This window comes from Denticeps clupeoides, chromosome 5 (assembly GCF_900700375.1).
Source record: "Denticeps clupeoides chromosome 5, fDenClu1.1, whole genome shotgun sequence".
NCBI lineage: Eukaryota > Metazoa > Chordata > Actinopteri > Clupeiformes > Denticipitidae > Denticeps > Denticeps clupeoides.
In genome coordinates, this window is record NC_041711.1 from 25,679,983 (window position 1) to 25,695,430 (window position 15,448).

Genomic DNA, 15,448 nt, shown 5'->3' on the forward strand with positions numbered 1-15,448 from the left:
TGATGCGCAGGAAGAGGTCGAAGTGTAGATGTAATGTGTGTGCATATAGTCCAGGTGAGGAAGAAGTTGATGCCACTATGAGGTTGTGAGTGTAATTTAAAAATATATATATATATATATTTTTATATATTTTACACTTTATCGTAAATGCTGACTTTGGCGCAGACTTTTCCTTCGGCCATATTGCAGTGTGCAGTAATTTTTTTTTGGGGGGGGCAAAAACATTGCGCAGTGTGTAAATGTATTTGATCTATTGTGCAACCTATGTAATATGATTACAGTTTATTTGACCGTTCCCTGCAACATCAATGTCCCAGTGTGCTGCTCTGTCCCTGAGACCCTTAACCTGTGAAGTCTGTGTAGGTCACAGGTGAGGTCCTCAGGAACACAGCTGCATGCATAACCATCAAGAGGGACCAGGCGTCTGCTGGCGACTTTCCCCTTTTTGTATATATGCCAATTCCAGGTTTCAGGGGGCATACCCTTTCGACTGTCTTTGTATTCTGAAGTGTCAGAGACCCTGTTAGAAGTCAGCCAAGGGTAGTGACCCCAATGCTTAACAGTCATCATTTGATGCCTCCCATGTCACTCGGAAAAAAAACAACGAGTAGTGGAATGAAGATGCCGTTTTACTTGAACATGTTGGATGTTGCAGGTGGGGGGTCTGTAGCGTTATTGGAAGCCAGAGAAGTTCATTCTTTTGTCTCAATTCATCTACAGACATGAACCCATGACCCTTTATTCTTCTTAATCCAGGAGGGCTGAAAATACTTCATTGCTCATTAAGTGGTTGTCATGTTCCGAATAAACTGCACATGCTCTGCAGAAAGGCTGATTAGCGGCACCCCCGTTGCCTTTGTGGGCTCCGCAATAGGTGATGTGTGAAACAGCGGCGTAGCCTTGACTGACTCGTCCGATCGCTGTGGCTGTGGCGGTCCGGGAACATGCCTCTTGCACAATATTGATTGGCTTGTCGTTGCAGAGACAGATGAATGCATTAGTACCCAACTCGCCCTGCCACTGGAAATATATTAACTTCGTGTATTAGGCACCCTGTCTCGTTACCATGGCGACACACCGAGAGTGAGGGAGCGAGGGATGGGGAGGGGAGAAGAGGAGTTGGTGGGGGGCCGAGGGGGAAGGGTGTAGGATATGGGATGCGATGAGGCTGTGGGCTTGTCTGTGTGTTTTGTATCTTTCTCTTTCTCTCTCTATCTTACCCTCTTTCACTTCATGCCTCCAAATTGTAGAATTGGTATAATTATACAGCTGTTTATTTTTTGTCACCCTCTGTGTCACACCAGTGCCAGGGCCATTCATTTCCTTTTTTTTTTTTTTTTTTTTTTTTTTTTTGCTGCCTCCCTCTATTGCCTGCCCCCTCTGTCTGCCTCATTACCCTCCAGTCGCTTTCAGATTTACCTTTCATTAATTGTTTCCTTTGTACACACAATGCTCCCGTGCGCTAATCCCACCATCCTTTCTCCCTCTTTCTGCACATCTGCTTTTGCAGTTTGAGCCTCATCCCTCGCCTCTGCCTCATTCTCTCACCACATCTCATAGCTCTGCAGCAAAAGTGGTGCATTGAGGGAGTGGGGAGTGAGAAAGACAATGGGAAGTATGGGAGGGGTAAAAAGATGAGTACAGAGAGAGACACGGCCCCAGTCTCTCACCTTGTCACCAGTTATAAAAATTGTGAGTGTGTGGATATTGTAGATCTGTTGTAAATTATTTTCTCATGCATATCAAAGTGTAGCTTGAAGAGAATAAATTTTGTCCTTAACAATAAAGCATATCTGATATTGTCTGGAGTATGTCAGCATAATTTAAACAGAACAATGTCTGTTTTCTGCTGTGTTCAATTGTTCTGTTTCATTTAAATAAAGACTGTGTAAATCTGGTTTATATCACTAAAGCTACAACTGACTGTCCTTTTCCACATTTCTGCTGAAGTAAAAAAGGGAAACTGATAAAAAAAAAAAAAAAACTTTATTGTACAAAGTGTGTCGAGGAGCACACGTACGTCCTGTGCGCGGTGACGTCACCGCTTTTACAATCACTGAGATTCTACCGTCGTTGTCACCCCGATTGACCTCAAAATGGCAGCAGTGAGGGCTCGTGTTTTGTGGCTGATGCACTTCAGTTCACTCGCAGCGCCGTCTCTGAGCTGTTTTCAGTGCTTTGTGAGTCAGGAGGACAGCCTGCGCCTGTGCTGGGGTCATATTGTAGCCGAATATAATATTCGAAATATAGACTCGTGCTTCAAAACACTGGACAGAATATTTAACGACGAGCGAAGGGTCATCACTGCTGGAGAAGTTGGTGAGTTTGTTCTGTTTAAAAAGATTTGTTAGAAAAACGCTTTAAAAAAAAAAAAAAAAGTCACCCCAGAGCATCGTTTGCAGCTGCGGGGAGCTTATGATTTTGTATTACTATTTGTTTTACGTTTGAAGTAAAGTTAGCTGTTCGTTTCGGTACGGTAACGTCCTCTTAACTTCGGGGATCCAGCCGCACTGCGCACACACACGAAAACGACCGAAAACTTACCGAAAGTCGGTAAAAGATAAATAAAAATTCACCGATATACCGGGACAGGTGTGACCTGACGTGACCTTCTGTCTGTCGAAGCCTCCTGTTCTCATCTGCTTCGTTTCAGGGCGAGGCTATGATGTAAAGCTCAAGGAGATCATGCTTGCAGAAATTTTGCCCATTGTTGAGGAATTTGACCAGAAGACCAACGAAGGTAAGAACCGCAGGACTCCCCGTCCAAACTGGTGACTGCACCGGAGACTTCCGCTTGATTTATATATTATACTCTAGGCAAATTATAATGTCTTAAAGGATTTCTTAAGAACGATATCGCTGCTTTACAACGTTTCTCAGGCATTCTGGTCAAAATTACAACCTCCTGAACAACAAAATTGAGGACTTGGGAATGAGTGACTGGCTGCGGAAGACACCCCTGAAGTGCTTGAGTTAAAAATCTGCCACATAAATAATAGCGATCATGCCGGTCTGCAATTTTTTTTGTATTTAGATAGTGTTTACGAAGACAGGTTACAGACCGCAGCAGGCAATTTTGTAGATGCCGCCACAAGGCTGCCTAGAGGTGAAGTATACATTTCCCTTTTTATAGCCTATATATTCTTAATGTATATGATTTTATATGTTTTTATTCGAGCATTGATTTGAATTATGTCCTTTAATTAATTTCATGTAAATGGTATATATCATATTGAAATGAGAGTGCACCATGAATGAATGGAAAATGTACAAAGTCATATTTGTGTGTGTGTGTTTTTCTATACTTAAAAAAATCTTCTACAAAGCTTCTGGGTGTTTTCCCCCATGTGGTGAGTAAATGCATCTGATCACTGACTTCGCAATAGTTTTAATTGTTATATTGAATGTTTTAGTACTGGCTTTACAAATCACTGTTATGTATCATTAATCAATGATACATTGCTATAATATGTGATGGTAATAAATATTTAGTGATAATATATTGCTGTGAGAAAATAATAGAGAGACTGTTGTTGGCTTTTCTGAAGGCCTGGAGCAGATCTCAGAATGCTCTGGGCATGTCAAGTGTTAATGACCTTGAATCGTCTGACCCTCAGGTTTCCAAGCATCCGGTGCTGTCTACAACTGCATTACCTGTCAGTATGACTCCTGTGAATTCCCTCTGGACTGTCCAGGTGTGCCACAGAGGCAAAGCAGAAATATTACTTAAATAAATTTAGCTATGCAAATTCATTTTCATTATATTCGAAGAGCTTGATTTGCAGGCCAAGTCAGCATTTGAGAAACACAGCTTGTGCCTTGAGTGAATATTTCCACACATTATATAATTTCTAGAAACGCCTTTTATGTACCCTTTAAGTCCTTGACTTCTTGATGTAAGGCACCCCCCCCCCCCCCTTCACACACACACACACACACACACGGTAATATTAATTTCCGTCCAGTGGTGTACAATTAACTCTCAGCGTATATCAGTCCCTTTCACTGCTCTCCCCGGAGGCGCTGCTTAAACGGTGTAATTAGGAAACTGTAGGCAGACAGTACCGTCTCCCAAAGCCTCTCCTGAGACAGTCTGCAAGGTGAGTCTCTACACTTGTGTGTGTTCTTTATATGGATCTTTGCATGTGTGACTACAGTAAAAGAAGTGACAGTCGGGGAAAACAACCGGACGCTGATGAGCTGTGACGTGTTGTTCAAGTTGCCGGGTGACATAGAGATTGTCTGGAGGTATGCAAAGGTGAGGGAAAAAACTGCAGCCTTGTCCATCTTCATTAAAAACTAACAGTTCTGCTTGATATAGGTGGTTATTTTATACTGGTTATTGGGTGGATGTTGGTGGGTTATCATATAATCACACTGAGACTACTTTTCATATAGATAGAGACCACATTGATTGATCAATTTGAGGAGGTGACTGTAGGTCTGGATCCTTTCTATTTCATCTCCTCAACCAGTCTCCAGCACCAAGGCACCTACCAGTGTGAGATCTTCTCTAAAGAGCGCTCCCTTGTTCGAATATACTTTTACCTCAGAGGTGAAGTAGTTCATTGTCCACTCCAGACACAGGATTATCCCAGCAGATAGCTCAAAAGCTAGATGCATGATTTTTATTTCTGAGCCACCTGCATCCTCACATTGCCTCTTACCTTTCTTCTCAGTCACACCCCAGGATGTAATTGGCCAGTCTGAGCTGCAGAGTGTTTTTAACCAAGTCCTTCTCTCTGGTCATCTCCATCTGTTGGAGAGTGAGTCTGTATCCCAGCTGCGCCTGCCACCTCCCGCTCTCCTCACAGCCTGCCTGACTAGCCTGCTGCTCCTCCTGTTCCTCTGTTTGGGGTAAACATGCCGGGCAAAAAACGGGGCTGTCTCTCAGCATTGTTTTACAAATCAAAACATTTTATTGCAATATTGTCTGTTTCGTTATGGTGAGCCCAATTTTCCAAATGAAAAATATTTAGATAATTAACAAAATTTATATAATAATGTAGGAAATAAAAATTATACATTATTTTCTGTATAATAACACACATATGATTAATTTGCCTTTAATATGAACTTAAATAAAAGAAATTGGTTGTGCCACCTCCAACCACAAAACCATAAGCTAGGTAAAACTAGAAGCAGAGATAGGTGGGCATCTTTGGGGTTTAGGACAACCCCAAATTAAGTAAAATATCTCAATTGTAATTGCTATGTCATTACAATGCATGCCTTTAAGATCTATGGATTTATTCTCTACTGTGTGGAGAGATTTTCAAGGGAACATGGAGATCAGAATTTCCAGAGATAATGATCCAGATATCATAGTCTCTGGATTCACCACATAGGCTCTGTCATTAGAGGGCATAATGAGATCACATTGCACATTCACCTCATGTACTGCATTTGAAGGCTATACAGTAGCAGTTGCAGAGAGTGATTCTTTTATTTGCTTTCTAGAAAATAAATTCGGTCTTAGAACAGTGCCTGTGGCTATAGACCATTAGAAATGATTCTGAAATGGATTCTGAAAGTACACGCATTAGCCCACAGCAGACGGTGTGTGTTTTCATTTTCTTTTTCTTCTGGCCTAGATATTTCATTAAATGATCAGTAGTGAAGGAATGACATGTCTCCGTCATGTACTCCTAGTGTAATTGAATCAGGACTCCTGCACATGGTATATTTGTCAGAGGTTGCAGTAAAATTTTTGTTCTTTTCTTCCCCTTATTTATTGAACCAAATTTACATAGATCAAATGTTATCATATGGCGAATAGAACATAGCATAGGATAATCATAATAGTGTATTAATAGTTTTGTTCAAATTAAAAAATGTTGTCTTTAAAAGGGCTCTTTTCTGGTGGTCATTTGGAGAAGAAGAACATGCTCCAGACACAAGACCTTTAAAGAGAATGAAATACTTCTTTAAGTAAGTCTTTAATCCATCTGACAGCTCTGTCCAGGTTTCCCTTTTTTACCACTAGAGGGTGTGCAGGGCTTGGGTTTGCTCTGACGGACTTCCAATAAGGCTGTAGTCATTTATGTTCAAGCTTTGTTTAAAGTGACCAGTGTTCTGTTACAATTGAATCAAAAGTGTTGGTGTGAACAAATGTTTAACATTACAATAATCATTTTACATTAGGGTCTCTTTTTGCAGATGGGGAAACACTTATTTACATTTACAGCATTTATCAGACGCCCTAATCCAGAGCGACTTACAATCAGAAGTTACAGGGACAGTCCCCCTGGAGCAACTTAAGGTTAAGTGTCTTGCTCAGGGACACAATGGTAGTAAGCGGGATTTGAACCTGGGTCTTCTGGTTCATAGGCGAGTGTGTTACCCATTAGGCTACTACCACCCTTCAAACCAAAAAAGCTCTCCTGAGGATTAAATATTTATTAGAGACAGCATCATTGAAAATAAGGGTCTGTTCTTACAAGCATTGCTTTTAAGAGATAAAAAAGGAACATGCCTTAACCTATATCATAGATGTTGTCTTGGATACTGTACAATAATCGTACACTACATTCTACTTTTCATCTCGCTCCATTGAATCCAGTTTAATTTATTTAGTGTTGAGCTTATTTTAGAATCACTCTGTGTTCATAGTTGGTTTGCAAATGTCCTCAACATTTGCTATTTGTAATAGACTAGTGTTTGTCTTTAGTACCTTTAATCCTTTACAAGTAGTTCTCTAAAAAGGGAACCTGGTTTACTTAAAATACTCAGATATACAAATCTGACTATTTAATCTATATATTTGTATTCATAGAAGGCAATATTTAATATCCTTAAAATTGCATAACAAAAAACTTTCACTTGGAAGTCACAATGGTCACCATCGTTATGATTCTGGGACTTGAGTTCATTGATTTACGACTCAGGAGTGACCATTGTGCCTTTTTATACAGCTCTAGGGATGTTACTAAATATATCCAGACATGACTCACAAAATAACCCTGCCTCTTTAACTAGGAGGGTGATCCCTTAGCAGTTTGTTTTGCTGTGGTTTCCAAGGAAACTTAAGATACAGTGGTCTTAAATAACAAATTTATCAGTAGTGAATTTAAACTTTCCAATAGTTGTGGAAAGGAGATTGGTTGTCCTGACTTAGTGTAATGCCTCAACGTCTGAACATCACTTTTACTTACAGTTCATCTTAAATTACTTACCCTCTGTAGTTTCATAATGCTTGTTGAGTTTTTTTATTTTTAATAACAGATTTTATCGTTCGTGGTAGTAGCCTAGTGGGTAACACACTCGCCTATGAACCAGAAGACCCAGTTTAAATCTCACTTACTACCATTGTGTCCCTGAGGGGGGGACTGTCCCTGTAACTACTGATTGTAAGTCACTTGTCTGATAAATGCCGTAAATGTAAATGGCTATTTTGGATCACTTTATGTATATTAATGACCAAATTTTAGCAGTAACAAGGTTACCTCAGTGGCAAGTTGACAGATGGTGAATTTGATCCCATGACCACCACCCCAGCTGTAACTGAAATAATAATAATTTTCCAATTTTGAAATATATTTGAAACATTCAGAATAAAACCTTGTTACAATATCAAATTCTGTATATCATCTTAAACAAATTAGCAGATGTATGAAATATATATATAAAACATTTATTTTAAGTTGCTGGTGTTACTGTTTTTCCTTAATATACAATTTTGTTTCAGATCAGTTCATGAAGCAGAAATGGAAAAGTAATGTGTTTGGATCACATTGCCAACAGATAAGCTACTCTTAGTGTCAGAGTTCATCTTTTCTCCACTATCACCAAATACATGGAATATGCAAAGAATCTGTTTAATGTTAGATCCCTGTAGAAAATCCCTGCACTTAACTGATCTTTGATTGACTGTTTCAATATAAATTAGCATGTAACTGTAACTTCCTCTATCTAATGGGATGAAGATGTGATTGTTGGTTGATTGTTGTTGTTGAAGATTGTTGATTAAAATTATAACAGTCAGCTTATTACACAAAAACTAGAAAACATTTAGCTCCAAGGAAACGGAGGTAAACTTTTTTAAATGTTCAGACCTTTCACTGTGTACTCATACTTCACTTCCTTTTTTTGTAATGATTCCCATATGCTGGCCGCGCATTCATCAGGGGAAATAGCAACTGTGAAACAGAAGGCGTGAGAGTAAGGAAAGGGTGGAGTGGACAGAGAATTGAAAACAGATGTCAGGGAAGGGGTATCACTCTTTACGTCACAATTTTCATTCGCAAGTGACTGTGCAATTGACCTCACAATTACTGTTGACTCATGTATAAGAATCGGTCAAATAGATTCAAGTTCTAGATGTTCTTGCCATAAGTAGCTCCTCTGAATGGGAATATATTAAAGTCATAAAACCATTTTTTGTATTCATGGGATTTCTAACACTTAACCAAGTTCATTCTGCTATTCATGAATTATACAATGAAAAGCCTGATCATTGAGTATGTCTCCCTTTTACCAATAAGCAGCCCTGGAACTGTCACCAGGAAATAATCTGAGAGCAACAGTGTTTAGGTAGGCGGAACATGGGTAACATCCACATGTGTGCAGGACCCCAGCTTTCCCAGATGAAAATTGATGCTATCTGATCCTATGCAGCCACATTGTGCCATCACAATTTGGACCTTATCAGAAGTGGCACAACTTGCGATTGTTTTTTTTTTTTGTTTTTTTTTTTTTTTTGTCCCTAATGTATCCCACTCATTATAGGACACTGGTATCATTGTAACAAAATAATCAATGTTATTTGCTTCATAATGGTCATAATGTTATGGCTGATCTGTGTATTTAGTGTAAAAGTAGAGGGATCTTTGAGAGTGAGGTGAATTATGATGCATTTCATTGATGATGAATTGCATTTGATCTCGAGAGACCCTTACTCCTGAATTACTCATGACCATCTACCATTTAAACCTCAGTGACTCTGAGTCACTGTTATTGTGTGCATGAGTAAATGTCTGGATGGAAGACATTCATGTCTAAGAGCTTAATTAACCAGGCAGGACCTGAAAACGGTTAAATTGACCATAAATATCTGTAAAGGTAAATTTACATGAATGGTGCATCCAGGAAGTATTCACAGTGCATCAGTTTTTCCACATTTTGTTATGTTACAGTATTATTCCAAACTGGATTAAATTTCTAGCTCTGAATTCTACACAAAAACCCCATCATGAAAACTAAAAAAAGTTTGCTTGAGGTTTTGGCAAATGAATAAAAAATAAATAAATAAAAACAGAATCACATGTACATAAGTATTCACAACCTTTGCCACGAAGCTCTGGTGTGCTCAGTTGCCTCAGTTTCCCCTGATGGAAGCCTGTGGAAAAAACAGTTGATTAGACACATTGTACACACTTGTCTATATATTGGGAAACATGACTGCTGTAATGTGTCTCTGTACATGTACTGCTGCAGTCATTTTTCCCAATATTCCCAATTCTGGATGAAAACCTGCTCCAGTGTTTTATTTGTAATAAATTGGACAAAACCGCAAGTAAACTCATTATGGGGTGACAACATGAAAGAATTCTGAGAAAAAAAGGCATTTAATCTATTTTATAATTAGACTGTAACATAAGAACATTTAGAAAAAGTGATGTGCTTTGAAAATGTTTTGGATGTATTCTATCAATGAAATTATTTTTCTGCTTTCTGTAGAAAGAGCTGTATTCTAATAAATCCACACATTTCACATCGTGCAAATCTGTATATACATATGAAATATAAGGCCTGCTAGTACTAAAATAGATTAATCTAGACTGAACATCAACCATGTCCCACCTCAAATTCATATAAAGTATAGATTCCTACAGTTGACACAAATAGTTTCTCAAAGTTCACTGCTTCTGTTTTTTATTGTAAATTTGCATATACTCCAGAATGTTATTAAGAGTGATCAGATGAAGTCCTTCTTTGCCATTAAAATGAACTTAATCCGTGCAACAGAAGGACCTGCTGATCATTTCAGTGATCCTCTCATTAACACAAGTGCTGACAAGCACAAGGCGGGAGATCATTCTGTCGTGCTGATTGAGTTAGAATAGCAGACTGGATACTTTAAAGGGAGGGTGATGCTTGAAAATTGTTCTTCTCCTCTTAACTATAGTTACCTGCAAGGAAATTGCTGCAACTAAAATTGCACCGAAATCAACCACTTATCGGATCATCAAAAACTTCAAGGAGAGAAGTTCAAGTGTTCAGGGTGCCCTCGAAAGCCCAGCAAGCGCAAGGACTGTCTCCAAAAGACGATTCAGCTGCGGGATCGGGGTGCCACGAGTGCAGAGCTTGCTCAGGAATGGCAGTAGGCAGGTGGAGGATGGCCTGGTGTCAAGAAGGGCAGCAAAGAAGCCCCTTCTCTCCAAGAAAAACATCAAGGACAGACTGATATTCTGCGAAATGTACAGGGATTGGACGGCTGAGGACTGATTAAGCCCCTTTCCGACTGTTTGGGGCATCTGGAAAAATTATTGTCTGGAGAAGAAAAGGTGACCATCAGTTCTGTCTCGTGCCAACAGTAAAGCATCCTGAGACAATACATGTGTGGGACTGCTTCTCATCCAAGGGAGTGGGCTCACTCACAATTTTGCTTAAGTACACAGCCATGAATAAAGAATGTTACCAAAATATCCTCTGACAGCAACTTCTCCCAACCTTCCAAGAACAATGGCTTTTCCAGCATGATGGAGCACCGGCCCATAAGGCCAAAGTGATAACTAAGTGGCTCAGGGAACAAAACATTGAAATTTTGGATCCAGGAAACTCCCTGGACCTTAATCCAATTGAGAATTTGTGGTCAAATAATCAAGAGGCAGGTGGACAATAAAAAAAAAACCAAACTCGAAGCACTGATGATGAAGGAATGGGTTGCCATCAGTCAGAAGTCAATACACCACAGAAACAACAAAAAGCTCTAAAAACAGTGAAGCAGCAAACTTTGTGTAAACCAGTATTTGTGTCATTCTCAAATCTTTTCAAAACTCAAAAGCTGTGACTGTATTAGTGTGTTTGCGAGTGCGGCCAGTGTGTGCTATGCATGTGAAAATTCAAACATTGGTGCTCATTGTTGCATAAACCACACCACCACTTAGATTTTTTTCTTTTTTTTAAAACAATTAATTTAATTCACATTGTGCAACTTAAGTCCATTTACAGTGACTGGATGGCACATGATTTGCAACAAAATAAATAAACAAAACACTCAACAAACTACACACACAGTCCCATTAACATTTGTGCAGCTGTACAATTTCCAGCATACTTAGTTACAAACAATGCCGTGCTTCACTAAAACATTTTCAAATGATGAACTGGAGCCTGGCCGCTGTCCAAGGTTTTGTTCGGCGAAGCCCTGAAAACATCTCCCTCCACGAATAAATATCACAATCAAGTTCTTGGCTTAAACAGTAAAGCAGTTTTCAATTATGAACGCCATGGCTCTATTTATTGATCCAAAACAGTGCTCCTTTGTGCAGTCAGCAGGTCAACAGTATAAACTCGCATGAATTATAAAAAGACAAAAATACAATAAAAATAGTAAAATGAAACTATAATTGACCATGAATAAATATACTTCACAAATAAATACATAAATAATGAACAGTAACTAAACCTATCCTTGAAATAAAATCATCCTGCAAACAATGTGACCGAGTGCATTTCTACACTGTGACATCATAACTTTTTGATCTTCTCCTGCACACTCTTAGAATCCATCCCCAATATAGTGCCAGCATCATGACCCAGTAGAACATGTAACTCAAAGAACCTAGGAGCAGAAACTTTGCCTCCTCTTGCTTTTCAGTGGTCAGCCAGTCCTGCTTGCTCTCCCTGTAGATGGTGTAACAGAGGCCTCCTAACAAGATGGCTGCCCACATGGACAGAGGAAGAAGGGGAATGTAGTTGCCCACAATCTTCCTGCGGCCAGAGGTGCCCCAGCTGCTCTTGTTCATTGTCAGAATCGCAAAGTACTTGGCAGGGAGGAGACTGGTCATGTACAGAACAGAGTAAAGGGACATGAAAACCATCACAAAGTCCCTGCGGAGGAGGCAAGCATACATGGCTTTGCACAGCCCAATGATCTGGATGCAGCACAAGACCCAGAGGATGTCCCACAAGGTGCCTGTCCAAAAAAGCTTTATGATGGTGACTGTGACGAAAAAGGGAAAGACGCCGGAGACAATGGACTCGTAGGTCATCCAGAGATGGTGTTTGTGCCACCACATGGCATTGTAGAGCCACTCACGGAAGTAGGATTTGGTCCAGCGGGTTTGCTGGTTTAGCCAGCGAAGAAACTGGGCTGGGGTCTCGGTGTAACATTTAGAACAGGCCGTGTATCTGAAAAATCGTGGTCATTAGATAGGCAGCAGCAGAAAATCTATGTAATATGGAGATTTGCTGAGATCGAAACAGTTACTTTACTATTAAAAACTTGATTTCAGCAAATAAAGGATTGTGTGGGCTTTTGGCAGGATTATACAACGGAAAACACAGAAAAGTATGTATTCTCACTTTGTGGCATAGCCCATGCTCAGCATACGGTTGGTGAGGTGGCGATCATCCCCAAATGTACAGTGTGTTCCAAGAAAGGTTTGATTGTACCAGGACTCCAAGAACTGCTGGAGCAGGTCGTTCCGGTACAGTCCTAGAGCGAAAGGAATAAATCATAGAGAGAGAGAGAGAGAGAGAAATGGTCGATACTAAAGGAGCACTTTGCACAAAATCTCCACAAAATGCGATCAGATGAAATCAGATTGTGACCAAAATCATTTGCATGTATAGTTGTGATTTTAATAATGATCTGAATGCAATGTATTGTGGGATGTATTGTCCGCAAGAAAATACAACAGGAATGAACTGAAGGAACAAAGAGGAAATAAGATATTCTGGTATTATAATCTCATTATTGACAAATACCTTGAGGTTGTGTTTTTGGAATATCTCTGTTTGTGTTATATATTTGCCATAAAACATATTGATTTCTCACCCAGTGGACCGCTAATGCAGGAAACACAGTTGAAGAAAGACTGACAGGACCGCTCGACGTTGAAAGCCACCCAGTACCTTAGGCTACTCATAAAGCTGATGCAGGAGTCCCTCAGGTTTAGGATCATCACATCTCCCCCTACAGCCCCACACTTTGGGTCGCTCTCCAGTACCTTGCACAGTTCCACTGTAGCCAGTGGATCTAGCTTGGTGTCAGAGTCACACACCTAAGACAACAAAATACAACAGGAAAATCGTTCAGGAAATTGAGAGAATTTCGTCAGAAAAACACCATTTTGCATTTCACTTCGTGTCGTACCTGAATGTAGTCTACTGAGGATCCCAGCGCCTTGAATGCTGTGTACATGACCTCCCTCTTCCCTCCCCACTTCTGCATGATGCAAACACATCTTTTGGTCCTGATCAGATCTTCTACCTCTCTCCTCTGTGGATCCTCTTCCCACTCAGAATTACCTGCTTCACCACCACAGATCCTGGCTGTGTCCCACGTGTGGTAGTTGTTCTGCCACACATAGCATCCTGGGTCCTGGTCAGCAAACACATCCTTGAACATCTCCATCATATAGCAATCATCGATGCTGTTTCCGTCCACCACCATTATGATCCGGAGCAGCTCAGGCGGGTATTTCAGGGCACGTACGGAGTTCAGGCACTCACGTAAATAGATGGGATCCTCCTGATAGGCAGAGATGGTGAAGCCGATGGTCTTTGAGTAGGTGCAAGGATTGCGCCTTGCAGCCATTCGCCGGTGTTCCACAAAAGCAAAAAGACTTTGCACCAACATATGTATGCTGAGGAAAAGGCCATAGAAGCCAAAGGAGATGATGCCATAGGGGGATGCAGCAATTTGGAAACCATCAGCATAGGCCCACACCATTACACACAGCACCAGCAGAGCAAACATGAACGTGAGTAACAAGCGCGCGATCAAACCAGACTTCCATAGCAGTGGCTTCAACTCCATGTTTGATCTGGGAAAAAAAATAGAAATATTGATGGGATGGCAGCAGTATACGCCTTAATTTTTTTTTTTATAAATTCGGATACGAAAATATATTGGGCTTGTCATCATGTGTTAGTCAAAGGGGCACTGCTCTCCTATTGATTTATTCCTGGATTTGACAATGAAGCAAACTTTAAACACTTCTAATACTTTTTCTTGATCAAATAAAAAATACATTAATGCATGCATGCATGCATGTGTTGGTCAATAAACTAGGCACACCAGAATTGTGAAAACCTTTTTTTTTATTATATCTTTCTGTATATTACACAAATGGACGTATTTGACCAATTTTTGAAATAATTATATGTACATACATGAAAACCCCTGGTGTTTAAGTATTTTGAATTCGCTTTTGGCTTTGATATGGAAGAAAACTATATATGTGTGTGTGTGTGTGTGTGTGTGTGTGTGTACATATATATATATATATATATATATAAAGAGAGAGAGAGAGAGAGAGAGTAAAATATATTTGCCATCATATGGAGTCCTGCCATAGCCGCACATCTGGCTCTTACCTCTGAGCGCAGCCGCGTCTTCCTCTCGGACCGACCGCTTCCCAGCGCGCACACGCGGTCACTTATAGTCTGCGTGTGAACACGCCTCGTCATCTGGCGCCAGATGTGTGAAGCCGTGTTAAGATGTTCCAGTAAGCCCACGCCACGCGGGGACGGTCCGACGTCACGGGAATGGGGCAGTTTGGAGCGTAATCGCTCTGGACTCCCGCTCCAGCCCCTTTGGGTTTCAGGATTCCGTTACACTTTCCGTCCATATTCAGCGTTCATCATAATCTTCGAATAAAACTCGGAAACGATCCCAACTACTGGTATTACACGATTGTGATCTGTTAAATTAAGAAAGAAGGAAATGCTGAATATTAGGAAAGAAATATAAAAAAAGACCTAGTGGAATGCAGATGTTGTGGGACCAGAATGCCACAACAATCATTGTTAATTATGCAAATTATTACCATTATTATTATTATTATTATTATTACTATTTACAATAACTTAACACTGTAAACTCCAAATATTACTAATCTAATTTGTATCATTGTTTTTCCTTGTTTGTTGTTGTCGTCATCATAATTAACAGAAGCATATGAGATTGATATATTCTGTGCTTTAAAATGATTACCATCAGTGATACAGTAGATGATACAGTTCACAGTTCTCAGTGGCATTGTTTGACTTTTAATGGAGTGTGCACCCCATCTAGTGGTTTAAGTGCTATGCGTACATGTCTGAATTCTTCAGATTTTTTTGTTCTAATATTAAAGCCTTGACATATACTATAACGATGCACTTAAATGTTCTGCCATAACCACATAATCCCAGCCACCTGAACATGATCTTTGTTTGAGCAACTCTAGATCCTGGTTCCTGACTTTAAGTGTCTGCTGAGAAGTACTGGTGAAAG

General features: G+C 40.1%; 2 protein-coding genes across 3 annotated transcripts; one reads left to right on the forward strand and one right to left on the reverse strand.

The window, feature by feature from the left end:
* Window positions 1-2,092: 2,092 nt before the first annotated feature.
* On the forward strand, window positions 2,093-10,392 carry spaca6 (sperm acrosome associated 6). 2 transcript variants are annotated; one of them, XM_028980723.1, is made up of 10 exons: window positions 2,093-2,319; window positions 2,654-2,740; window positions 3,035-3,106; window positions 3,327-3,350; window positions 3,618-3,695; window positions 4,158-4,258; window positions 4,399-4,555; window positions 4,680-4,857; window positions 5,851-5,931; window positions 7,688-8,643. In XM_028980723.1, the coding sequence occupies exons 1-10, from the start codon at window positions 2,097-2,099 to the stop codon at window positions 7,716-7,718; spliced, it is 1,032 nt and encodes a 343-aa protein (XP_028836556.1). In that variant the 5' UTR covers window positions 2,093-2,096; the 3' UTR covers window positions 7,719-8,643. The 2 variants fall into 2 exon arrangements, 1 of the variants encoding a protein (XP_028836556.1); XR_003749828.1 differs by lacking the exon at window positions 7,688-8,643 and adding an exon at window positions 10,127-10,392 and having other exon boundaries at window positions 4,680-5,931.
* Window positions 10,393-11,123: 731 nt separating this feature from the next.
* On the reverse strand, window positions 11,124-14,569 carry has1 (hyaluronan synthase 1). Its single transcript, XM_028980959.1, has 5 exons — window positions 14,548-14,569; window positions 13,322-13,994; window positions 13,004-13,229; window positions 12,529-12,661; window positions 11,124-12,354 (listed from the first exon to the last, which is right to left on the reverse strand). Exons 2-5 carry the CDS (start codon window positions 13,985-13,987, stop codon window positions 11,679-11,681), a joined length of 1,701 nt encoding a protein of 566 aa, XP_028836792.1. The 5' UTR covers window positions 13,988-13,994; window positions 14,548-14,569; the 3' UTR covers window positions 11,124-11,678.
* Window positions 14,570-15,448: the final 879 nt, after the last annotated feature.

Excerpts from the sequence above, each read along its gene's own strand:
- has1 (XM_028980959.1), bottom strand. The coding sequence starts at position 13,987 with ATGGAGTTGAAGCCACTGCTATGGAAGTCTGGTTTGATCGCGCGCTTG. Across the intron at positions 13,230-13,321 it reads CCTCAGTAGACTACATTCAG|GTGTGTGACTCTGACACCAA; the intron begins GTACGACACGAA and ends TTGTTGTCTTAG. Across the intron at positions 12,355-12,528 it reads AGCATGGGCTATGCCACAAA|ATACACGGCCTGTTCTAAAT; the intron begins GTGAGAATACAT and ends ACGATTTTTCAG.
- spaca6 (XM_028980723.1), top strand. The coding sequence starts at position 2,097 with ATGGCAGCAGTGAGGGCTCGTGTTTTGTGGCTGATGCACTTCAGTTCA. Across the intron at positions 4,259-4,398 it reads TTGTCTGGAGGTATGCAAAG|ATAGAGACCACATTGATTGA; the intron begins GTGAGGGAAAAA and ends CTTTTCATATAG. Across the intron at positions 4,858-5,850 it reads CTCCTGTTCCTCTGTTTGGG|GGCTCTTTTCTGGTGGTCAT; the intron begins GTAAACATGCCG and ends TGTCTTTAAAAG.